Below are 27101 nucleotides of genomic sequence, written 5' to 3'. Positions count from 1 at the left end.
ATTTATTATCTATATAGATACATTAATTCCAGAACAGTTTACCTATGTTATGGCTCAAAGACTTTTTGTAAGGTTGTTCAACAGTCAATCTAATTTTATCTGCTGTAATCTATCAGGACATTTCTAATGGACCAATCATCGCAGTATCTAGGGGCCAGCTTTCAATGACTCCAATAGATGTTAGGTACTTAGATGTTTTTTAAAATCCCACTAGGCACCTATTTGCACCTTTAGGCATCTAAATACCTGTTTAAAAATCTAGCCCTAGGTGACTGGGTGAAAATATCTGTTCATTTAATTCCAAGTAGATAGTTGTTCACCAAAACACCGTCATAATGACACGACTTTTGCTTGTCTCAGTTGAAAGGAACAGGATGGAATAAGTTTAGAATCTGATCTTCCCCTACAGTTCCAAAGATCGATCGTCTTAAAGTGTTGTGCTATGAATAAGCTTGCAACACCTCTGTGCAGACAATAAGTGTTCCATGGAGTAAAAGGGGCTTTCCGTTTTGTGCAATCCACTGAATTAAATTTGCATTTAAAAAGATACTGGAATCTGTGACTATCAAGTTTCATATTCCCTCACATCACACACACATTGAAATATCTTAGTTTGGGTGCATATGCTGTCTGAAAACTCCATCCAAATATAGTACTCTTCTTACATATTATAGCACTTATTAATTTGAAAGTACACCTGATTTGTATCAAAATGCAGTATAAGAGAGTAGCAATACAGCACACACAACAGTAATGCTCACCGTTCAAAGGTAAAAAATTAGGCAAGCTAGCTAGGGTGAATACTGCATTGAAGAGAATTCCTTCAATAAACAAACCTGGTATCTGGATACTGTATATGATACAAATGGAATTACTAGGTTAGAAATGGAACAAAGAGAATGAGCTGGTATATAAACATGGATCAAACCATGCCAAAGAGAAGGGACTGAAATATGCAGGATTTGAATGAACAGTCTTGTTACTTTGATATTCTACTGCCATGCAGCTTCCTTCACTCTTTATTTCTGAGTCCAATTGACAGTGTTGTTTTGTATCAGGTGTGGGAAATGTTTAGTGAAGGACATTATTGCATCCTGGATCATAAATGGTCCACGGGGACTCTCTTAAACACAATCTGCCATTGATTCTACAAAAGCCGAAATTCATAGAATCATAGAATCATAGAATTCAAGATCAGAAGGGACCATTATGATCATCTAGTCTGACCTCCTGCAAGATGCAGGCCACATAAGCCGATCCACCCACTCCTGAACTAATTCTCTCCCTTGACTCTGCTGTTGAATGCTCCAAATCATGATTTAAAGACTTCAAGTAGCAGATAATCCACCAGCAAGCGACCCCTGCCCCATGCTTCGGAGGAAGGCGAAAAACCTATGCAATGGATGGTCAGTCAAAGCAGAAGAAAAGTTAAACCAAGGCTGATCAATTTCCTTCAGCAGACCTGATCCAAAGCCCACTAAAGTCAATGGAAAGACTCCCATCAGTGTAGCTGCTGACAATTTCCCTAATGTAGAATGTCCATTAATCAATCAGACTAATTCAGTTGAACTCTGCTACCTGAAACTGATAATCATGGAAATTCAGTGGTTCTAATGAATGCCATTCTTTTGGCTACAGATGCCAACCACAGCTGTCAGAGATTTGGTAGCCAACTGGACCTAGGGTGACCAGACAGCAAGTGTGAAAAATCCGGATGGGGGTGGGGGTAATAGGAGCCTATATAAGAAAAAGACCCAAAATTGGGACTGTCCCTATAAAATTGGGACATCTGGTCACCCTAACTGGACCTCACCTAAGGAACACTTTCCTGCTTAGTTTTAATAATCCTTAAAATGACATATTTTTACTGCCAGCAAAGTAAAACATTAAGGGCCAGATCCTCGGCTGCTATAAATCAGCATCATAGATAAAATGGACAAATGGACCAAATTCACCCCCAATGTAAGAACTCCCAGTGACAAAGAAAAGCTCAAGGATTTTAAGTGACGCCACCTTTAAGTTCCACATTTGATCAATACTGGAAAAGCCGCTGAAATGCTTGACAGCTGATGCAAATTGAACAGAACACACACTTAGCAAACTGGAGATTTGTTCTAAACCAAGAAGATACATTTTTATTTCATCTGTCATGCTTTATTAGCTACAGGGATGCTGTTCAGTCAAAACGTCATGTCATTCAATATTTATCTTTTGATAGTGCATTTGATTTGAGTCCACATTTATGTATAGGCTGTTCATGAGCATTTAAAAGCACATTGAAAACTAGAAAATATTTCAGAAACATACAAGTGAAACTAAGGACACACACTTTAGCATTTGAAGTTTTTTCTATAAATTGGCTTCTGAGTCTTATTTCAAAGGAGCTGAATCATTACTATTAATGCAAGTTTTCATTTTATAAGAAAAATATTTGATCAACAGATTTCACATCTAAACTACACAGCATTCTGGAAAAGAGAAAGCAATGCATGTTTCAAATAAAATAAACTTCATTATCTCTGTACACAATAACTAAAATACGGCAATCCTAGCCAGATGGTTTAATAATGCATATATTACTTTATAAGGCAATAAATATTCAGAGTAGATATTAAAATCATACACACCTGGAGATTGGTACAGGTTTTGTTCAGCACTTGTACATCTAAACTCAGAACATGACACGAAGGAGGGTTGTGTCTTTGAACCACCTAAGTGTGACGCGTTAATAAATCCAGTCTAGAAGGGCTAACTGGTGGTCACCATCATAATACTTCTGTACAAACACAAATACTAAATGGTCTTTTTAAGAGACAATTTTAAAGTGCATGGATTGCCATCCTTCCTGAAGAGATTCCAGACCAATTCTATATTGTAAACAACTGATCCCAAATGCACATCCAGAGCACTTATAGTAACACATTTATTTTTCCTCCATGGATGGGAAGGTGGCTCTGGATTACTGTTGGAGCCCTGCTTTCAATCACCATCTCAAGGCCCTGCCTTGTGTCCACTAGATGGAATCCCCTTTGAAGCTTATTGGTGCTGCTTATAAATGGGACAGAGGGGATGCATTGCTGTTGAACTATGTGAGGGACTCTCCCCCACCGCCCCCCCCCCCCAACACAATCTCTACACCTCAGGTAAAATACTAAGCTTTTGCAACAATCCCAGTTCCTGCCTGTATCAGGAGTATGACACCCAGACTGAGAATAAATTCAGATTTACCACAGTGCAGAACATTCCCTATAGGCCACCAACCTGGTCCAGCCGCCTTTGTCCATGCACAACTAATATACACCAGATTAAGGGCCATATTTAGGCACTGGCCTGAGGCATGATGTTGCAGCCTGCTTTTCTCCCCAGCTTTTGGTGCAGAGGGCAAAGATATAAGCACTGTGGAGCTGAGGTAGGCATGTAACTCACCACAGTTGTCTAGCCTCATGTTTCTGATCCCCTCAATGTGTCTGTAGGAATAATGAGTGCTCACTCCAGAGTTCTCCCACTACCCAACCTTTTTTTAGGTGGCTGCAGCCCTGGCAGACCGGGGGTGGAGCCATAAGCTTTCCACTTCCATGACCATTGCCCTCCCCCGAGGGCCATAGTGAAGGAGTTGCCTCTTTGAGCACAGGCTGAACCTGACAGGCCCTCACATAGACAGTCCAAGGGTGAGGGAAGCTCCTTGCTCAATCCCTCCTCCTCACACCTGGTTAAGGGGCAGTCACAAACTGGCCACAACATGGCTTTAGCAGAGTTACAAGGCATAGCTGGCTTCATGGTTAACAAATTCATTTTACACATGTGGTCTCTGAACTTTGATGGTGGCCTTGGAGATCAATGGTAATCTTAGGCAAGTGATTTCACCTGTCTGTGCCTCAGTTTTACCAAGTGTAAAATGGGAACAATGAAAACTTCCTTTGAGCTCTAAGGAGAAATAGTGCTGCATAAGAGCTGAATATTGTAATCATTCTCAGGGCTTATCAGCACAGTTGGAAAGGCGCACTACATGAGGGGTGATTTCTAAAGCTCCTTAACATGTTGCACATTCATTGGTCTGTATAAACCCTGCTGGTGTGCACTAAAGGCTCTGTAGTATGCCTTAATTAGTCCACTAAAGTGCACTAGGGAATCTTTAGTGTGCACCTGCAGGGTCTACACAGACCAATTAATGCATATCATGTTAATGAGCTTTAGAAATCACATCCCCATCATGCACATTACCCCACTGTGTAGACACACCATCAGTCTGCCTCTCGGTGCATGGACTTCTCACATTAACTTTCCAGTAAAAAGCAACAATAAGAGAAAACAGGTCCCTGTAACTGAATGCTTATGTCCAGTGATGGTCTGGTTATCAATAGCCCTCTTATCTGCCTCCAGGGGGAAAAGTGCTCACAAATATACAAAATTCATTCAAACCAATATACTGTGCAGGCCCTAGAGTCTGACTTGTCTTGCAAACAAACAGCAACACTTCTCAGCAAGGGGATATTCATCATTAATTAACCTGAAGTATAATCAATTCATTTATACTGAAATGGATTTAATCCATAATTCCATAGGAATTTTACCATCATGGCTCCACTTATTGTAAATATTCAAGCAAACTAATCACATGCATTATATAAAGTAGCTATTTCCAGAAACAAGCAACTATATACTTTAAAATAATGAGGGGTTTTGAATGTGATTTTACAGAGACTTGTAAAAAAGTCTCTTTGCTAACTGTGGCACAACACAGATTTATAATTCCCAGTGAACTAATCATTATGACTTGTAACATAGAAAGCTTAACACTGATCTATCAAATTGTTCTACAAATGGTGGTATATGTTCTGATTCAATACAGTATCATTTCTAAGGTTCTGAGCCTGCAAACACCTGTGCATGTGCCTTAAGATAAATGTGTGTACACCTTCGTAGAATTGGGGGCTTAAAACTATACTAAATTTCTATAACTCAGATTCCACATCTAGCTCTCGTAATTTAAAGGCCATGTGTTTTCTGTTAGTATCATTGGTACTGATTAATGTAACTGAGGCAGGGTCAGTCTTATAAATCCCGGGCCAGTTCAGTTACACTGACACAACAGAAAGCAAAATCTAGTCTAGAGTGTATAGCCCTGAACCAGCCTTAATTACGTGTGTGTGAATAGTACTGGTGTAAAACTAAAAGCAGAAACTGACCCATGAACTATACAAACCAAAATACAAATACTTGGCCAACCACATCCTCATAGTAATGGCAAATTGTGTATTTTTCTGATCCTAAATACAGATTTAAGTGACCCTCAAATCAACTACCTCTTTAACTGCAATCTCTTATGGCTCTCTTGGCTAAGTAATAAGTATAATCTCTCTTGGCTAAGTAATATGTGTTTTATCATGAGAGATTATATACAGTGGTACCATTAGAAACTGAGTGAAGTGTAGCGTTTATCACAGATACTGCCACAGAGGTGCAGTAAGCATTCAATTTTTAAATGATGTCCTCTGTATATTCCTCTGCATCCCAGAGCAGATGTCTCTTTTCTCTTGACCAATACTATATATGGGTTAAACAACATTTTAAAAAAATATATAAGCACATCTTATGTGGCTCCACAGAATCTGTACTCTCAGCTGCACTGTGATAATGATGGATAACACTGGCAATAATAACCACACATTCAACATTCAATGGATTGCTTATTGCTCAATTAGGCAGCAATGAATTTCATGCCTTTAGAGGCCAAACCTGAGCTAGACTGAAAGACAGTTTTTTTCTCATGGAATAAACACAGATTTTCTGCTCTACAACTGGATTTTTTTTGTCAGAGGGACAGAGGCCCAAGCAGTAATGGAAGTATCTTTTGCCAAATCATGCATGGAAAATGTCGTCTTTCTATTCTATGGCCATAACTTTACTTCCATGCTGCTCAAATTAATTATGAAAATTGCCTATATGTTTATCAATATGCCATATTTCCTGTTTCCTTGCTAGGTTAAAAAATGTCCTTTAAATGAAAAATGAGGTGTCGCTGCTCTGAGTAAATGGCAATCTTTTCTGCCCAAAATAAATATTTGGGTTCAACCATATCACACTTATATTCCACCCTGTGCTCGTTTAGTTATTGTTGCCATGCAGCATAAACATTTGAGGGTCTCTAATTACATATTTGACCTAATACAATATTTAGAAACACTGGGTTACAATTCCACTATTGGTGCAGAGCTGCATGGTGAATGAGAGAGCTGGATTCGTACCTTTCAATCGCAGAGGTTTTCTTGTCTTTTTAGATTGTTTCTGGTGTTTTTCTTATGAACAATTCTAAAAGAATAATTCTAAGCCAATGCAATTTTAAACTGAAATCCTGGCCCTGGCTCTGGCCCCACTGAAGTCAAAGGCAAAACTCCTCTGCTGTGTAAAGCATTACAGTCTGATTAAGCAATAGATCGGCCCGATGTATACCTTGTGTAACCCCGGGTTGCTGTTTAGTGCTAATTTGTTCTAAAGTCCCATTTTTTTTTTAAAAAAGCAAAACAAAAAACAAAAAATCAAATGTCTTGAGACTACATCTTGGGCCAAATCCATGGTCTTACTGACATCAAGAGTAAAATTGCTTTTGATTTCAACGAGATCAGGATTCAGACCTTTGTAATGCTGTGGCAAATTGCATCATGTTTTTGAAACTGGGGTAATGAGACAAGCAATAGACTGCGAAAAATACAACCCCAAATATTTCATCATCCTTAAAAACAAACAAACAAACAAACAAACAAAAAACCCTCTCATGTCCTTCCTGATGTCCTAGGCTGTGTTTTTCTGCTGCTTTAGCATAGTGATGGGCCAAAAACAAATGCCAGTTTCAGACTGGCAAGAAGGCTGCAGAAAAAATTTGTTCTTTGCTATAAAAAAAATATATTTGCAAATTTCCAAGAAAGCACATTTGAGGAATCTGTCTGGACCAGCCCAATTCAATTCTTTGCTATCTGAAAATTTTCCATCAAAGCTTTTTTCAATGGAAAACTGGATTTTTGACTAACCAGAGACTATTTTGAGGAAAGTAGATGCTTTCTGAAATATTTTTGGCAGAAAACCAGAGACTGATTTTTTTTCTGCCAAACCCCAAGACCTTTTCAGTTTTTAGCCAAAATATTTTGGTTTTCCGTTGCTAAAAACCAAATACTTTTTAAGGTTTTCAAATTTTTGATGAAAAGTTGAAATTTTCAGCAGAAATACACACACACACACACACATCTCTGACCAGCTTTAGAAGTGAAGAACAAAATTGAGTCATCAGGAGACTACAGTAACAGACAGTCATACATGAATTTGTAACTAGAAAGAACTCTCTTCATTCTCTGTACTGTCCCATCCTATCTTGTGCACCAAAATTAGTGCATTTGCTTTTGAAGAACAAACTGTTTGTGTTTGTATTTTTAAATCAGAACAGCAAATCTCTCCACTTCTGCCCTCATAGATCTCAGTATCCGTACTTGCAGTAGAAAGGTGAAAACTAACAATAGTCCGTTAGCACCAGACTCTAATGGGTTATTCACACTAAGGGCTTGTCTACACTTACTGAGGGATCCACACGCGGTGATTGATGCATCAGCGGTCGATTTAGCGGATCTAGTGAAGACCCGCTAAATCGACCACAGATCGTTCTCCCATTGACTCCTGTTCTCCACCTGAACGAGAAGCCCAAGAGGAGTCGATGGGAGAGCATCTCCAGTCAACATCGCGTAGTGTGGATCCCGCGGTAAGCAGATCTAAGTACGTCAACATTAGCTACGTTATTCATATAGCTGAAGTTCCGTAGACAAGGCCTAAGTAGTACCCTGATCTACAAGTAGGTCCATCTGACATCAATGGGACTACTTATGCTGTAAGGTACTACTCAACATCGGTTAAGCCCTAAACAGTTTCCTCATCATGTTTACTAATTCACATTGGTTGAATTTACTTAATTACTAGAGCAGTGGTGGGTAAGCTGCGGCCCATGGGCCACACTCAGCCCATCAGAGTAATCCGCTGGCGGGCCACGAGACAGTGTTTACATTGACTGTTCACAGGAACAGCAAACCAGGGCCACTGGGAGCTGTGGGCGGCCGTGCCTGTGGATGGTCAATGTAAACACTGTCTCACGGTGTGCCAGCGGATTATCCCGATGGGCTGCATGCGGCCCACAGGCCACAGGTTGCCCACCACTGTACTAGAGTATGGAAAATATTGCAAAATCCAAAACCACATTAATTCCTCTCATTTGGGAATTCCTGAACTGCTTGAAATGCAACCCAGAGTCTCTCAAAGGTTCCCAAACCTGGGCCTAATCTCATGAGTAGGGCCCTACCAAATTCACGGTTCATTTTGGTCAATTTCACAGTCATAGGATTTTTAAAATCATACATTTCATGATTTCAGCTATTTAAACCTGAAATTTCACAGTGTTGTAATTGTAGGGGTCCTGACCCAAAAAGGATTTTTGTGTGGGTGTCACAAGGTTATTGTAGGGAGGGTTGCGGTGCTGCTACCCTTACTTCTGTGCTGCTGCTAGCGACGGTCTGCCTTCAGAGCTGGGCATCTGGAGAGTGGCAGCTGCTGGCCAGGAGCCCAGCTCTGAAGGCAGAGCCACCGCCAGCAGAAGCACAGAAGTAATTGCATGGTATTGCTACCCTTTCTTCTGCACTGCTGCTAATGGGGCGCTGACTTCAGAGCTGGGTGCCCGGCCAACAGCCGTCACTTTCTGGCCGCCCAAATCTGAAGGCAGTGCAGAAATAAGGGTGGCTATATCATGACCCCCCACCCAAAGATAAATTTGTGACCCCTCTACAACTCCCTTTTTGGGTCAGGACCCCCAAATTGAGAAAAACTGGTCTCCCCCATGAAATCTGTATAGTATAGGGTAAAAGCACACAAAAAACCAGATTACACGGGAGGAGATCATATGTGTTTTTCACGGCCATGAATTTGGTAGGGCCCTAGTCATGAGATCCCAGAACAATCTATGGTTTCACGTTTAAACCAGGCAAAACTAGTTTCTACAGCTGTGAATGCTGAGTTAATATAACTCACTAACTAAAATTCAGAGGACACACACTCGCATAGACTGAAACAGAAAGAAACCAAGCCATGAACTGCTGAACATCCAATGTCTACCCTTGGAGGCAGGCAGGCACCTCCTACTGAACTCAGTGGGCACTGGGCGGTTTTGGTCTGATTATACCCCAACCATTACATTATATTTTTGCATTTTCAATACAAATTTACCACCAAGTTTTGCTGGTTTCATTCTCTCTTTGTCTTTGATTCCCCCCCCCCCCGCAACAAGGTGCACCATTAACTCAGCATTCACTGCTCCAAGGGTCAAATTCTGCTCTCATTTGCACCAGTTTGCTTTAAGAGGTTTGTAACTGTACAGCTCGATCTGTATCACAGTTATTTCAATGGGAATTGGATTTTGCCATATGTTAAAGCAGGATTTGCAATCTGCAGTGTCTGTGGCACATTATCTTCCTATTCTGAGAATAATGGATTCCATGGTGCCCTAACCACTAGGCAGTGGAAAATACTGAAGGCCTGATTCTCCACCAGTTTTATAATTTCAGTGGAGATACAGGTATAAAGCTGCTGTAATGGGTTTGAGACCAGGCCCTGAGTTTTTAATGGCATTCACTGTATACCCCCAAATTACAATACATCCCCACAAAAAACGTCTGTGCTTCATTTGACATTTGTTGTTCATGTTTAATCAAACACAACTAAAATTCTGGATTACACATTTAATAATGTAACGCCCCATTATTTTGCACCCCGAAGAGAAGAGCAGAGTAGTCAGTAACTCTCAAAGTGCTGTGCTTTTTCTTCTGCAATATGGCAAAATGCGCACACTCAAACTGTAAACATCTTCTAACTCACATTTATTCAAATGTTACTGCTTTCACATTGATAGTGTACAAGCTACTACTCATTTCAGATGGGGCCAGCACACCCCAGTAAACACTGTGAAAATCTTTTTACACTATGAATACTGTATTCAAAACATTTATAAATATTTGACAGCTCTAGGAAATGATCTACACTTAACTTTTTTTAAAAGGGTCTTTGTCATTTAGATAAGTTTACTTCAGCCAAAAAACAAGACAGGAAAAAAAAAACCCATGAAGCTGTTTCTGCAAACAATGGGACAAATTTTGAATCCCTTACACAGTTTTTATGTGATCGTGGTTGGAGTCTGCCTGAGTCAGAACTGAGGCAAAACTATGGACCTCAAGATTTGACTCCAAGCCAATGAAGGCCTGGTCTTATAGGGTCTGAGTGCACTCAACTCTCATTAAATCGGTGGGCAATAAAGGCGTTCAGCACATCTCATGAGGCGTTCACTATGACAGTGTCAGGCCCTAAGTACCTGGAAGTTCTTGTATGCAGTTGATTTCTCTATGCACGTATGCTACTCATTATCCCTGCAAAGCAGAGCAGGCAGCCATGCTAACTACACTGCGCAACAGTTTCCAAAGCTGACCCCTGCCATGTACCCTATACACAGCCTTCATTACAGATGTGGTTGCCGTTGATGAGGCTGAACGTGGCCACTGAATGGTTGGTGCTCTTGAGGGAGGTCATTCGGGTGGTGCTTCTGCCCATGCTTTGGGACCTGATGAGGAGACGGGTTCTGCAGCACAACAGCTGATTGTTGAACTGTTTCCTAAAACTTTTGCTGAGCAAGTAGAGTGCGAAAGGGTTTACGCAAGAGTTAGCAAAGGCCAGGATTCGGGCACAGATGCTGGTGATGAAGTGCAACACTGAGGTGTCTACCTCTGAATAATGGTAGGACCGGTATAAATAGATGATGTGATTAGGAAGCCAGCAGAAAGCAAAGAGGCACACAAACACCAGCACCGTCTTGGCCAGACGCTTCCGTGAATCGATCTGAAAAGAACCAAGAGAAAAGTAGATTAGCAAATGTTCCTCACTTTGGCAAAAGCTGGTGAAATTGGAAGCTAATTACTTTTCCTGTCACAAGGGAGTGGATGGGGAAGGGGGAATGAGACAGTGAATGCAGAGGAGTCTGGACTGGAGAGGACTTTAGCACTGAGTGAGTCAGCTGCCCAAAGAGTAAAAAACCAAACAACTAAATTATCTCTTCTATCCTAAAGATAAAACTCAGGTCAACTAATGCTCAGTGACTAACCCCAGCATGGTCTATAGAAATCCAAAAATCAGCAACTTATTAGCCATGGTAGGGGCTACCTAACATACTGCACAGAGCGCAAATATGTTACCGCCTGGGGCCATGTGGTATACATACACTTATATAATGTCGGCAGGCGGGATCATTGTTTCTCCTTCATGGAGTCTTCTTCCCCAGCTCCTGTAGCCTTCCTTTCTCCTCCCTCAGGCTTTTTGTATATTTCCTTATTTAAACCCCTCCTAGTCACCTGGGTTTCTTTGTTCTATGCTTGGTAACTCTTCTCCAGAAAAACCCTTCCTCAGAGAAGATGGATAAAAATGGCTTCCCCCTAAGTTGCAGTCACTCTTTAGCTTAACTTTTTTATGCTCAAACAACCATCATTAATGTTAAGTATTCCCCATTGTCCTTCATCTAATGAGTACCAGCTGCATGTTCTGACAGCATTGATGGATCCACATACATATAGGCTTTCCAGGACACAGAAATGTCATGATACAATTTAATAATACCATCCACCATTCTTAAATTGCACAGATAGAACCCACATGTCACAGGGCCCATTGCAGAAATGACTGTTCCAATCTTCCAGCTCAGACCATGATGGGAGAAGGCCGACGTGCAATGAAAGGACAAACACCCTGAGGCCTGGCCTACACTAGGAAAAGCTGTATTTTTACCACATAATAGTTAACGTGTTACACAGACAGGGCAAACTGCGTTTTTACATTGATTTAGAGGGTGAAGGTGAACCTTAAGGGGAAATCCTGAGGGGGAGCCTAGGGTTCACCTCGAGCAGCTAAATCGAAGTAAAGCTACAACCTGCCCAGTCTGCACTAGGGTGATGCAGTGTGTTCTCCCGCTCTCTCTCATTGTACAAACATATCTATCTTCCTAGAGTAGACAAGACCTTAGAGGGACCCACCATCCAAAAGAGGAAGACACAGCTGCTCCACCCAGGGAACCTCTAGACAGTCTTGCATCATGGGAGATGCAATGCCTCTTGGCACTTGCTGGCACAGACAGTGCACTACCACTTGCCTTAAGAGGCTGCTGTGCGCACGCTGCTTTGTGGTCATGCCCTACCTCCTCCCCACCCTTCTTAGAGTGGCTCTTGCCGCTAGCTCCACTTGCTCTGCATGTAAGTCTTGAAGTTGTGAACACCACTTGTGGCCACCCCGCTCTTCCATATTCGTGCAGCAGCTGGGCACATGCAGGCCCTTGCAGAGTAATGGGCTCGGTTCTGATTGCTTCAGCTCAGAAGGGTGAGAGCTCAAACTTGGGTATGCCTACATAGCAAAAGCTGTGCACGGGCTCACTTACCCATGCCTGACTCCAGCTGGCATAGGCAACAATATCAATGAAGACAGCACAGCATGGTAGGGTGACCAGATGTCCTGATTTTATAGGGACAGTCCTGATTTTGTTTTTTTTCTTATATAAGCACCTATTACCTCCCACTCCCGTCCTGATTTTTTACACTTGCTATCTGGTCACCCTACAGCATAGGCTAGCAAGTTGGTTACATACCTAGGGCCCATGCTGGGCTCTCACTACCTGCTCTTAAATTGTTGCTGTGGTTTCTTCACTGCTTTTGTTACCTGCTAGCTTGGATAGACCAATGGTCCTCAATCTTTCTAGACTACTGTACCTTTTTCAGGAGTCTGATTTGTCTTGTGTACCCCCAAGTTTCACCTCACTTAAAAACTACTTGCTTACAAAATCAGACATAAAAATACAAAAGTATCACAGCACACTATTACTGAAAAATTGTTTACTTTCTCATTTTGCCATATAATTCTAAAATAAATCAATTAGAATATATTGTAATTACATTTCAGTGTATAGCATACAGAGCAGTATAAGCAAGTCATTGTCTATATGAAATTTTAGTTTGTACTGACTTCACCAGTGCTTTTTATGTAGCCTGTTGTAAAACTAGACAAATATCTAGATGAGTTGATGTACCACCTGGAAGACCAATGCGTACCCCCAAGGGCAGGGGAGGGCAAACTTTTTGGCCCTAGGGCCACATCTGGGTGGGGAAATTGTACGCAGGGCCATGAATGTAGGGCTGGGGCAGGGGGTTGGGGTGCGGGAGGGAGTGCAGGTTGTGGGGGAGGAGGGTGCAATGTGCAGAAAGGGGCTCAGGGAAAGGGGTTGGGATGCAGGAGGGGTGCGGGTTGCAGGAGAGGGCTCAGGGCAGGGAGTTAGGGTGCAGGATGGGTGCAGAGAACAGGGTGTGGCGGAGGCTCAGAGCAGGGGGTTGGGGTGTAGGAGGGGGTGCAGAGTATGGGAGGTGGTTCAAGGCAGGGGGTTGGGGTGCAGGAGGGGTGCAGCAGGGGGCTCAGGGCAGGGGGTTGGGGTGCGGGGTGGAGGGTGCAGGGTGAAGGAGGAGTTTGGGGTGCGGGCTCCGGCCCAGTGCCGCTCACCTCAAGCGGCTCCATGGTGGCAATGGTGTGCAGTGGGGCTAAGGCAGGCTCCCTGCCTGCCCTGGCCCTGTACCACTCCTGGAAGTAGCCAGTATGTCCAGCATTGGCTCCTAGGGGTGGGGTGTGGCAGGCGCTCTGCCATGCGCTGCCCTTGCCTGCAGGTACCACCACCAAAGCTCCCATTGGCTGTGGTTCCCCATTTCCAGCCAATGGGAGCTGCAGGGGGCGGTGCCTGCAGGAGATGGCAGCACATGGAGCCCTCTGCTCCCCGCACCCCGCACAGGGACGTGGTGCTGGCCACTTCCAGGTGCGGCGCAGGGCCAGGGCAGGCAGAGAACCTGCCTTAGCCCCGCTGTGCCACGGGGCTGGTAATCCGATGGGCCGGCTTGAAAGCCCTGACGGGCCAGATCTGGCCTGCGGGCTGTAGTTTGCCCTTCCCTGCCCAAGGGTATACGTACCCCTGGTTGAGAAACACTGGTATAGACTAGCCTGTGCACAGCTTTTGCTAAGTAGTCATATTCAGAATCCCAGCTCTCATCCTCATAAAATTGAAGGAGAGTTAGATGGGTCTCGTTTGAGGTATAAATGTTTATAAAGTGTATCAAAGTATGATCAGCCACTGCTTTTCACACCCCTTATGTATAGCACTGAACAATCATTATGTACTGTTTCCACTGCTTGTGGCAAGATTTGAGACTTTTTGTGCTCTGATCCAATGTGGCAAATGCTATATTCTCATTACTCACATGGAAGATTTGAGTCAGATAGTCAAATCCCAACGCACTATAAGTAAATTGAGAATTAAGCTGGTCACAAAAAGCAGATCTTGTCCCATGATAGAAGCAAGCACGAAGCAGGCAACAGAACATTGGCATAGCACGTCATGACTTTATTTTGTGTTCCTTTAATTGCATAAGCTGAAAATTAGCTATTGAATTCAGAAAAGATTGACATGTACCAGATGACAGTCAAATGTCCCCAAAGATCTAACTGTAAATTAAACCCTGTGGGATAAGTCTCTCCATGAGTGAACTGTACATATATATTTTTAATGTATCTTTAATTTGATACTGAAGCTATTGTGGCCCACATCTGCACTATGAAGAAAGGAAACAATGCAATAAAGAAATCAATATCACTTATCTAAGACAGAGACCTATCACTATTGAATGCACTGCAGGAGTGAAATCATTGAATGACTGTGCTGGAGCAGACTTACTTTTTGCTATCTTTATAATGCTGTATACAAACCTTTGGGGAAAGGACAGATGAGAAGTGACTCCTTATACTTCTAGTGCACTTTAGTGGGTAATCAAATCAGTTATCAAACAGGCAGAAAGGTGGGAGTGGTGGGAGAGAGACTTATAAACATTCAAAAGTAATGTAAGATAAGTCTTTTTTAATATGCTGAAAGCACATCTTTCCACCCATGTGGTGCTACCTGAGACCTAGTGATGGAAAAATTTCTAAAGGTTCAAGAAATTCAGTTCAGATATGTTACTGACAGAGGGTAAAGTCATTGTTTGTACAACTGACCGCACTCAGGCTAACAGCAGACTTAGAGCCTAAAACATAAAAGCATGGGCCTCTACTGATTGAGCTAAAGTAGCAAGGGCTTGCCTACATGAGAAAGTTGCACAGCTCAATTTAAGATGAGGATTTAAACTGATTTATTGAAACTGGTGCAAAACTCTGTACTGACACTAATTTCAGTTTAATCATGGCTTATGTTAGTTTACTTGAAATCAAGTAGGATTTCAGTTTAAGGGAGACTGAAATAATCCACATGTAAACTGAAATAGGAAAGTCCACACAGGGGGTTGTACTAATTTAAAACAGTTTAAAAGCAATTCAAGTTAAAGAAGTGTAACTTTCTCATTGAGACAAGATCTAAGGGTAGCAGAATACTGGAGCAAGAAGGGTATTTCCGGCTCAAGAAGACATATTTGTGCTAGCTCTGATCAACCTAGTGTGCTAAAAATAGGAGTGGAGCCACACTGGTGCAAGCAACTAGTCCCCCAAGTACATGCCAAGGGTTTCAGACAGGATTGTTCTCGGGGCAGCTAGCCCAGCTCACTGTTTGTGCCCCCATAGATACTGTTATTTTTAGTACTCTATCTTGATCAAAGCTATGAAGGGTATGTCTACCTGAGCTGGAAATTAGGCCATCTCCAGTATAAACATACCTTAAGTGGATACCTTAGTTGGAAGCAGTAAAGGATTCACACATTTCCAGTCACTAAATGGAAACAGAGATCCACACTCTCCCAGTGTAAGTTTCTCTATCCATGGTACAAACTTCATGTCATTCCAGTGTCCACGAGGGTAATGTACTTTCAAATAAAAATAAATTCATACCTGTTTCTGAACATGTATGTTTCCTTCCACAGGTATGTTGTAAGCACTCCGGATCAAATTTTTAGCAATGAAATAGTAATACACTGAAATGACCGATAGAGGAATGATGTAAAAGATCAGAAATGATGCCATTGAATGAATTTTTGGATGTAGCCCATCAGAATGTGGGTAAGGGGCACAGCTGATGAATGTTCTGTTAGTGTCTCTGTCATAGAAAGGGTGCAAGTCAGAAAACACAACTTCAGGAATGGCAAGCAGCATGGATAAAATCCAGATCATAGCAGCTTTCATACAAATCTTCATCAGCGCATGGGGGGCTTGGATATCCATTGGCCTCACTATCGCTTTATACCTAAGAGCAAAGAGAAAGAACTGTTACTAACTATGACGTTGAACAATAGTCATACTGGGTCAAATTTATCTTTGTCCAATCTTTCACTGATTTCCCTTTTCATTTTGGAAAATCCCAACAACAGTTTTCAACCGGTGCTGATTGAAATTTTTAACATTTCTGAAATTTTGCAATCAGCTCAATTATCACCAGTTAATTCAATTTCAGGTGTATTGATTTTGAACATGTACAGAGATATTCTCAAATCCATGTATGGGTACAAATGGCATTAAGAAGAAGTAAAAGAAATGAGTGTACTTTTAAAGCATAAACACCGTGATGCTACTACTACAAGTATAAAACTTCATTCAGTATTGTTCAAGGAAACTAGACCAGATATTGCTTAAAGCGTTTGTAAAAGCTGGTGGTGACTTCTTTTGGAGTTGAGGGTACACAGCACTTCTGAAACTCAGACCTTGTGTTTTCAAAATTGTAACAGACATTCTACCTATTTTACTTACTTATGTGTGGTCTAGGACACAATTTCCATTTGTCCATAATTAATTGTATCCAGATTAAATAGCATGTGGTGATTTATAGAAGACAAGTTATGAAGAAAGAAATTGTATGCTACATTATGTAAATATGCATAACAGATTTTGTGTTTCTGTACATTTTTTCCTTCCAGAATTTCAAACTTTTTTAAAAGTTTGAATTTCCAGTTCAGCACACAAGCAAAATATATTTGAAGCTCATATGTAGAATGAAAAACCCATATAACAAAATAGCCACATATAAAAAGAACTCCAGACTTTAATAGGTGCATTTAAAAATTCACAGTTCATAAATATATTTAAAGTATAAATTAGAAGTAAGAGATGGCATTTAGGAAATAATATATATAGGTTTTATACAACATTATTCTATTAATCAGACTCATGATAATGGAATTTATATCCCATTCTATACTTAAAATCTAGATATTTTTATTTGCCCAATCCCCTTTTAAAAGATTATATGGAAAATGAATCCTTATGGAGTTAGGGGATAAGTGGTCATCATAGAATAAAACATAAATGGCGACTCACTTTCTCATAACTGTTCTTCGAGGTGTGTTGTATATGTCCATTACACTTCAGGTGTCTGTGTATCACATGCACCGGTGCTGGAGAGTTTTCCTTAGTGGTACCCATATGGGTGGCTCTGCCCACTGCTGGGCTCCTCATACTCTGAAGCAAGAATATTAAGGGTGGAGTTTCCCCCTCCCCCCTTCAGTTCCTTCACACTGGAACCGATAGTAGGCTCTGATGCATCAGGAAAGGAGGGTGGGTCGTGTAATGGACACATGCCTACAAACATCCTGAAGAACAACAATTATGAGAAGATGAGTAACCATTTTTTTCTTCAAGTGCTTGCATATGCCTGTTATACTTTAGGTGACTCCCAAGATATTACCCCAAGAGTCAGGGCAGGGAGTCTCATCAGAAGAGGGACTGCTTCCCAACATTGGCATGCTCCTATGATGCAGCATACAGTGTTTGGTGAGTGTATGAATCGAAGACCATGTCGCTGCTCTACAGATGCCCATAACTGGGATTGTGCCACAAATGCTGCTGAGTTCCAATGAGCTCTTGTCGAGTACACTGTGCATTTCTCAGGAGGCATTGCTTCACTATAGCACATTGTAATGCAGCTGGTGATCCATTTCGAGTGTCTGAGTTGTAATGGAGTGGTCTCTCATATATTCAGTAAAAGAGGCAAAGCTGGGGAGAGACACCAAAAGGCTTTGTTCTATCTAGGTAAAAAGCCAAGGTTTGATGAATGTCCAAAGTACGGAGCCTCTGCTTGTCTTTATGTGGTTCAGGAAGGAAACTGGCAGGTGAATAAACCTATTCAAATGGAAATTGGCCACCATCTTTGAGAGGAACCTGGGATATATTCTCAGCTGAACCTTGTCTTTGTAGAAGACTGTGGAGGGTGGATCTGTAACCAATGCATTCTGTTCTCTCCTCCTTGTGATGGAGGTAATGGCTTCTAAGAAGGCTACCTGTGCTGACAGATTCTAAATGAGCATGATCAATAAGCACAGGCAACAGCAGATTTAAATCCCAAGAAGGTGCTGGGTCTCTATAATCTATCAAGACCCTAAAGGAACCTGGTAGTGATTGGGCAAGTGAAAGCAGTCTAATCATCTGTGCAAGAGTGAAATGCCAAGATAGCTGACAGATGCGCCCTGATGGAGCTAAGGGCTAGATCTGACTCCTAAAGTTACACAAAATGGTCCAGAATTATGGGAGGTGGCCCAGATGGAAATACATTTCCATTTACTCAAGTAAGTAGCTCTTGTGGATGGCTTTCTGCTGTTAAGGAGCACTTTATGACCTACTACTGAGCAATGTGACTCCTCTATATTCAGCCACTGATGAACCATGCCATAACGTGTAACACCTGGCCGTGATTCTGTGTCAGGAGATCTCTGGCTATTGGTAACAATAAAGGGTCATGAGTGGACAATTTGCAGAACTCTGTCTACCATATCTGTCTCAGCCAGGCTGGAGCTATAAGGATCATCTTGCCCTGATCGTGCTTGAGTTTGAGAATCAGGGAGCTTTTTGTTCCATGGAAATAGGAAAGTGTCTGACATTGACACTGAGGTGTGTCCAGCCCTGGAACAGAAGTGGGGATACTTTCTGTTCTGTCAAGTTGCAACCAGATCTACAGATGGGAAACCCCCTACACTGAATACCATGCTAGAACATTTGTGTTGAGGGACCATTCATTGTCCAAACTGAAGGACCTGCTCAGACAATCCACCAGGCTATTTTGAACCCCTGGCAGTGTGTTGCCTAGAGACTGACCAAGCTCTGAATGCACCAGTTCCCCAACTTGGCTGCCTCCAGACAAGGCTGTCTGACTGTGGTAGTGGTGTTCAGCACCTGGATAGTTTTGCCCCAAATGTGAGGCAGGAACTGCTGAATGTACAGAATATTGTGCTCAATTTGAGGACTTCTATGTGTAACCTGGCCTCGTGGACAGTCCACAAACTCTGGCTCAAAGGTTGCCCAGATGCACTTCCCAACCCATAGCTGAGACATCAACTACCAGTCATGGTAGGAAGAGGGTGGAGGATGAGAGAATGGAACTCCCCTGCACAAATTGTCTTGACTCATCCACCAGGTCAGAGATGATAGTATGCTATCCAGGATGCACACTAGCACATCTAGATAATGAATATGAGGGTGATTAACCTACTTGAGCCATACCTGCAAAGCTCTGATGTACAGCCTGGTGTGTGGGGTGACATGCTACCACATGACCTGAGTGTGGGAGAATTCTTCACATTGGTCTGAGGACGGTTCTTGAGGGATGCACAGAGATCCAATATAGTGTGAAATCTGGAAAGAGGCAGGAAAGCCCTGGCCAAGATCAAATCCAGAATTGACCTGATGAGCTCTATCCTCTGAATATGCACTAAAGACTGCTCAGTTTCAGGCCCAGGATATTGAGAAGACAGAGCCTCTAACAGACAGTGGCCTGCCTGTACCTGAATTGTTGGAATGGAATTTGATATTTATGTGCCATTCTTTTTGGCCACCAGCAGAATGGAGGAAGGTATTTGCCAAATTGTTTTGCTCAATTGTGACACTTATGGACAGGGACAACCTTCCCTGCTGTTGTGGGATGGAGAATATCAAAAAGTTTGTGAGTATCCTCTTCCACAATCTCCAGTTGAATCTCCACAGAGATTGCCCAGGAGCTCCTGGTGTATCTTAAGGTAATCTGGTACCAGGGAGAATGCCTCCTGTACCAGGGCCTCCTCAGGAGATGAGGATGATGCCTGCCAGAAAGGTAAAGCTTGACAATTTCCAAGATTGCTTATGTGGTACCAGGACAGATTGCTGCTCCAGAACCAGTTCCGGCAAGTCCTGAGTTTTGAAAGTCCAAAGGCTAATCAGTACTGACCATGACTGGTTTGTTGGTATGGGCTGGAGAAAGAACTTTCAGGAGGGAGCTATTTGTATGGGGGAGTGGTGAAGTAGATCTAGCTGCAGGAGGCATCCCTGAGGGCAACCAGTGAAGCCATTGAGGGGGCTCGTATGGCAATGGGCCCCAAGCATGCCTGACCGAAGTGTCCCAATCCCTGGCTGAAGCCCTCTCAGAATCCCAGTGGTGAGTATGGGAATGGGACTGAGCTCTAGACTGTCAGTACAGGGATATCCTAGTCTACCTCAAATTCCAGTGAGGAATCTGAGGAATCTAATAGCCAGGGTGGTGCACAGCCAGGATGGGATTCTTGGTGATTCATCTGGATCTGCGTCAAGCATGCAGTACCAGAGGAAGCATAGACAGCTTCCCAGCTACCAGCAGCATGCAGTGTAGAGGAACTGGTACTGAACAAGAGAAGTGAGCAAGTACTGGGCCTGAGGGCGGTGATGCCTAACTAGAGTACTCTGGTACCGATGGCTGCACTGAGCCCTGACAAGGGTCCTGGGCCCAGAGCAAGGGTGAAGGTGGTACTGACAGGCACAACAAGCCTCTGGCTGCAGCACAGGCCACTGGTATTGGAATAGACATGGGCTACTGACCTGCTGGAATAAGGGATGATGGAGCCATTGCAGATGATGTGGTAGCCAGTCTCAACAGTCCCTGAGAGGACACTGGAGTTGATGGCTCAGGTCTGTCCATGTGAGTTGGAACTGGAAAGTGCAAAGCTGAAGGGTGCACAGGTACTGGACCAACCTTTTATAGAGGAGTCCCATTTTCTGGACTTTGAAGAACTGGATACCAATTTCTTCCTAAGCTTCTGAGTCTGGGGCTGTTCCAGAGTCCTGGGACTCAAAGAAGATGGTCCTGGTGGTGGGGATCTCCTCTGGCTGTGGTCTGCTGGCAGGGCTGGGGAAGCAAGATGGGAAGGAATCTCCAAAGAATAATCTTTCAGTGACTGAAGGGTTCTGATGCTGGTCTATGGGTGACCTCCATAAGTATATAATGAGACGTTCCTCTCTGTTTTGTTGACCTGATATTAAAACCATGACAATGGAGAATCTATCTCCAAAGTGAGCATCACCCAAGCACTTGCAGAAGCGTGAATGAGGGTCACTAAATAGGTATAGCCTCTCTGCAGCTCACACAAGGTTTAGGCCCCAGGGACCTTGGCATAGGCTCCCTCAGTACTGGGAGGGGCCCGGAGGCCCTCCTGACAGAAAAAAAAATAGAATTAAAAAAATTACAAGTAAAGAAGCAACATATCTTTTTTTTTTTAATGTCAAACAATGGGGAAAAAAAACCACTACATAGAAGAGAACTTTGTTTGTGAGGAACCCCAGTGCTCTGACCACGGATGGTAAGAAGGAACAGAAGGAAGGGCAGGGTGATTCTCACTGGCAAGCTCCTCACTTCAGAGCACAAGGAGCTTGCCAGTGGATGGGGCCACCCCCATGTGTGTCACTGGGGAAAACTCTACAGCACACTGTGTATGACATGCGTACACTTACAGTGTCATCGGGGTGGCTCTAGGTATTTTGCCGCCCCAAGCACGGCAGGCAGGCTGCCTTCGTCGGCTTGCCTGCGGGAGGTCCCCGGTCCTGCGGATTCGGGGGCACGCCTGTGGGAGGTCCGCTGAAGCCGCGGGACCAGCGGACCCTCCGCGAGCATGCCGCCGAAGGCAACCTGACTGCCGCCCTTGCAGCGACCGGCAGAGCGCCCCCTGTGGCTTGCCGCCCGAGGCACGCGCTTGGCATGCTGGTGCCTGGAGCCGCCCCTCAGTGTCATGTACAAATGCAAGCACTCAAAGAAGAATTGTTCTATATAGGAAGCTATTCTATACATGAGGTAATACAAGCCTGTATTCATAGGAACTGGTTATATGTCAGGGTTGTAGTAGTTAACTGGTGCATTGTGCTAGGGCTACACCATTGGCGATGTTATGCAGAGTATGTTAAGATATTTGTGTGGTCTGTGAGCACAAAGTTTTTAGAGAATGAAATAGCATGACTTCTCATTTGCTTTTGAGCTTGAATCAGCTCTCCCCCCCCCACTTCCCCTCTCCACTTCTCTTTAGAGATTTCTGCTGAGGATGTTTAATCAATCATGCGGTTTATAATTAATTAAAAAACCTCTTGTCTCCATCTCAAGATCTGCCTCAGGATATCTGTGACTTCAATGGCAATTAGTTCTGCTCTTCTACTTAGGCATTTTTATATGATGGGTCAAATGGTATTTTAAGCATGGTAGGAATTTGTCTAATGTCCACCTGCTAGTCTATGAATTTATCTTTTCCTCCTCCTGTCAGTAGCAAATATATCAACTTTTTTCCAACTAACCGCGAGGCTGGCATCTGTAGTCCCTTGTGATGTGTATTATTAACGATTGTACTGAATGGCACATACTGCAGAGCTCATGCTACTCCCCTGCAAGCAAAACTCATCCCCTCAGGCTTTGTCATCATCACCAGGACATTTTATCGTGTTTACAGACAGTTGTGAAGAATCGAGTTAAGCTGACACCAGGCGAATCAAGATTTTCCCTCTTCTACACAGGCAGATCAGCTATGATCAGCATCACATCGACCGATCACAATAACATTCATTTTGTAATAAAGGCCAACCTCTTGTGGCATAACTGGTAGCCATTTGGATGCCATTTCTACCCCCGAAAGACAAATTCAGTGACATTTCTTGAAGGCTTTTTCTAAATCTTTCATTGTCACTCAGCATTATAGCATCCTGTTTGTTGGGTCACCTGTTCAACAGGTAAACATTCTTCAGAGCTGAGTACTAGGTTCAAAATGGTCTCTACCCAAAAATATCTACAGACACATCCACATTGACTGCTGTGCAGCCAGTGATATATTGTCCAAAAGCACTTTTATACAACATTGAATGTCCAGAAATAATATTGAAAACCATGGTGGGGCTCCTTTTGTCCCTAACTTCATGCACAATTGAGCCAATGGGAGGCTTTCCACTGAAATTAGTGGGAAGACATTGGATCAAATCCATGGATGGGTAAAAGTACAGGAATCAACATATTTGCTTCCGTGGCTACTAATGCCACATATTTTGGGGGATGTAGTAGAAAGAGAGAGCCTGAGACATGATTAGCCTGGAGCAGTCTTCTCTGTGCCTGCTGTGGATCAGCTCTCTGGCAGCACAAGCACTGCCTACCAGCCTCCACAGGCCTTGCCTTCTCTGTACAGGTAGCAATAGGCACACACCAACCTCTGAGTCCTCAGAGCATTCCCTGCAGTGCTCCGCCCCTTATCCACTGGACACTCACCTAATTACCAGGTCAGCTGTTCCCAAAGTCACAATACACTCAGGATCGCCAGGTTTATTGTAAAACAAAATCATAACCTGCTTTCTTTCTAGAGACTAAACCTAATTAACAGGTTAGGTTAACCTCCTGTCTAAAGAAGTTTCTCCCCCAAAGGTCTCTCCAGCATTTTCAACCAAGCCTGGTAGAGATCAATGTTCCCTCTAATTTTTTACATCCATGTGCGGAATGACTTTTGTTATGTGCACCAATATGGTGGTGATGTGTGGCAGGGGTGGGGCTGAGGGGTTTGGAGTGTAGGAGGGAGCTCAGGGCTGGGGCAGAGGGTTGGTGTGCGGGGGGTGAGGGCTCTGGCAGGGGGGTGAGCGCTCTGGGGTGGGGCCAGGGATGAGGGGCTTGGGGTGCAGAAGGGGGCTCAGGGGTAGGGCAGCAAAGATTCCTGTAACCCATGTGCATCCCCTCTGTGCCCCTTGCCAGTTGGCACTAAGAGATTCCTGGGGCACAGTAGTTTCATTCACTTCAAACAGAACATCAGTGGTAATCCTGACAGTTAGCCATGAGCTTAAGTACCCTGCTGAAGCAGGGCCTAACTGAAGCTCTTAATACAATGTGCTCTCTGCTATCCATGCAGTGAGACTAAGGGCCTGATCCTGTCATCTCTCTCTCTCTCTCTCTCACACACACACACACTCTCTCTCTCTCTCTAAGGGCCTGATCCTGCCATTATATACATACATACACAAGCACACAAGCCCTCTCAACTCAATGGCAGCTTGAGGTGTGCATCATACGGCACCATTCAGCTCTCAGTAACAAATCTAGCCACCACCTTGCTGGTGCTGCTACCATAGTTTGCTCTCAAATTCAATATCCCTAATTATTGTGTGATACTGACATTTTTCAGTTGAAAAACGCCTAAAGAAATTCCCAGAAAGCAAGAGATGATTCATGGGCCACAATAAAGGCCAACATTGTGAAAGGAGAACATGCCTTTTGAAGACTCAATCACATAAAATTGGGTGCTAGTCAGGAACCACTGTCAGTGCCAAGCACTCCAAGTTGTCAATTTGCACAGAGGAAAAAGCCTGGATTGCTGATTCAATTGTAAATATGAATGAGACTGACCTATGCTACTGTTCAGACTTTGAACTGTTCTGTACTCATTGTACATATTAGACAGAGAATCACAGAGAAGACACTAATGAGCTCATATGCGGGATGGCTGCCTGAGTTCTATGTGTCTCGGATCCTATTCTCTGCCAGGACAAAGAAATCATAGATGAGGCTTTAAACAAAATCAATTACTCTTTTAAAACCCATTCTTAAGGCACCATACGTAGTCTAAGCTGGGAAAGCAGTAACAACATAGGGCTGGACGTTGAGCCAGTGCTGCAGCAGTACAAAGCTGCCGTAAAGCCAGCTTAGCTAGCCATTTCACAATTCCCCCTCCCTAGGGCACCCCGGAGGATGGCAAAGAGCTGCTCCAACAGCTTCAACACTAGTCCTTTTTTCTGGACTTTTCAAAGGGGTCCTGGCCAGAATGTCCCTACCCGTGGCGATCTCTGGCTGCTAGAACAGCCCGGAAGGGTCACAGGCAGCCAGCATAGTTCAGAACACGGCTACTCTAATCTGTGCCAGGGGATCCAAATGATCCATCTTCTCCTGTGAGCTGCACCCAGCTCTCCCCAGCCCACTGACTCTAAATGCCAATAAACTTCTGTCCAACCGAATTATGTAAGATGAAATTTTCCTCAAATTTGAACAAGGCAAGAATCTGCCTAATGAAACCTGACCCAGTGTAGTCCCTGCTGTAGCCTTAAAAGCAGGATAATAGCTACACATACAATACTCTGTTGTGTTTCACTGAGAGCACTTCCTAGTCTCACCACTATTCATGAGCAGTGGCTAACTGACTCTCTCCAATGCACAGTCTGTTTTATTTAAATTTTGATCTTGTGAATTTGTTATACCTGCCAGAATTAAAAACCATGGCTGGAGATGAATAGAAGGTACTAAGATCTCTCTAAGTATCTGTCTCTTCACTAGAGTTGCCAGTTTTGGTTGGACATATTCCTGGAGGTTTCATATCATGACATAATCTTTAATTAAAGATGAATCTTTAATTCCTGAAGACTGCAGGACTCCTGGAGGGTTGGCAACCCTACTAGTCTTGACTGAATCCCAGCAGGCCTCTGTTTATGTGGATCTGGCTGGATCTGTATTGTAATCATGAATAATTATTTCCTGCTGCTACAATCATTGAAACCACTCTACCTTTCTAATAAATGCCACAGACAAGGGATATGTATGGTTAGGTTTTTTCCTACTGAGGTTAATATGTCATGGAAAATGTTGGGAAATTGTGTTATTATTCCTATATATAATAATACTACCAATAATAATACCACCATTAATGTACTTTACAGCTTCAGCTACACAAACATTAGTTAGTGCCATACAAACAGCACTAATGCCTCATCTACAAACATAAACAGACTAATATTTGTACCATAAGAAAAAAGAACTGCACACCTATTCTCTAAAAGCACTCATTATAACAAATCTCCACACCAGGAACTCTGTTCCTTGCCAGCTGGTGTAAATTGGCTTAGCTCCATTGTGCTCCTCTACAAAGTTAAGACAATTTACACCAGCCGAGGATCTGCCCCCAGTGTATTATTGCTCAGACACCCTTAACTGTAGAGATTTGAGGGGCAGTTTTTATTCCACAGCAGAGAGTCGGACGTTCTGTCCCTGCTGCAGCAGTCTAAGTCCTTAGTGTTTTTTTCCTCACTACTTACAGCTGAGGCGCTACCTATGGCTGTTGCATCCACTGCAAAATAACTTAAAATGACTAAATCTGGGGAAAGACGTGATGTTTTTCCTCAGGGTTTAAATCCATTTAGCTATGTTTGTCTCCTTTTCTGTCATTTGTTTAAAGGAGGTAATTCTGCGCTGTGTGAGGAAGCTGGTGCCCCAGGCTGCCTTACCTTTCTTTTCTGTGTCATGCCTCTTTTGAATTGATGACTCACTTTCTCTTTTTTTTCTCCCTCTTTCAGGTCATCAGTTGAAGCAAGTGTAGAAATTTGCTTTACCATGAGGCCCTTTGATGGGGGTCCCTGTGGTATTTCTGATTGTCACATTCCCCTGGAGGAGTTGATGTTGATAGGGCAGACAATGGAGCTGGGTGAATAACTAACTTTTTCAGTTTTCTGGCAGTTCTGGAAAAAAAAATCTGTTTTGCCCTTAACTGAAACCGACATTTTTCTGAATTTTGGGTAAATCAAAAGTTAAAAAAAATTGTTTTGGGTCAAATGAAACATTTTGGTTTTGGTCTGTTTTTCACCTCTTTAAACAGAGGCAAAGGAAATGAAGGGCTACTGTTACAAAAACCGAGGTGTTTCCCTCCTATAGCTAATAGTCCAGTGGCCAGGGCACTTACTCGGGATGTGGGGGAGACCAGGTCAAAAGCATTTTTCGGGGGCAGGGATCAGAACACAGCTCTTCTCGCTCCCAGATGTACACTCTAGCCAAT

At 43.2% G+C, this 27101-nt stretch overlaps 1 protein-coding gene across 1 annotated transcript in view; it reads right to left on the bottom strand.

Annotated features, from left to right (window-relative positions):
- Positions 1-10210: 10210 nt before the first annotated feature.
- Positions 10211-27101, bottom strand: part of GRPR (gastrin releasing peptide receptor) — a 35316-nt gene continuing 18425 nt past the window's right edge. Inside the window, exons 2-3 of the mRNA XM_039517023.1 lie at positions 15961-16312; positions 10211-10911 (exon numbers count right to left, since the gene is read on the bottom strand). Of these exons, the coding sequence (XP_039372957.1) occupies positions 10519-10911; positions 15961-16312 (745 nt within the window). The 3' untranslated portion in view covers positions 10211-10518. The remainder of the gene's footprint in view (positions 10912-15960; positions 16313-27101) is intronic.

This window comes from Mauremys reevesii, linkage group 1, assembly GCF_016161935.1.
Source record: "Mauremys reevesii isolate NIE-2019 linkage group 1, ASM1616193v1, whole genome shotgun sequence".
NCBI lineage: Eukaryota > Metazoa > Chordata > Testudines > Geoemydidae > Mauremys > Mauremys reevesii.
Note: the sequence above shows the minus strand (reverse complement) of the source record. Positions and strands in the feature narration are given on the sequence as shown.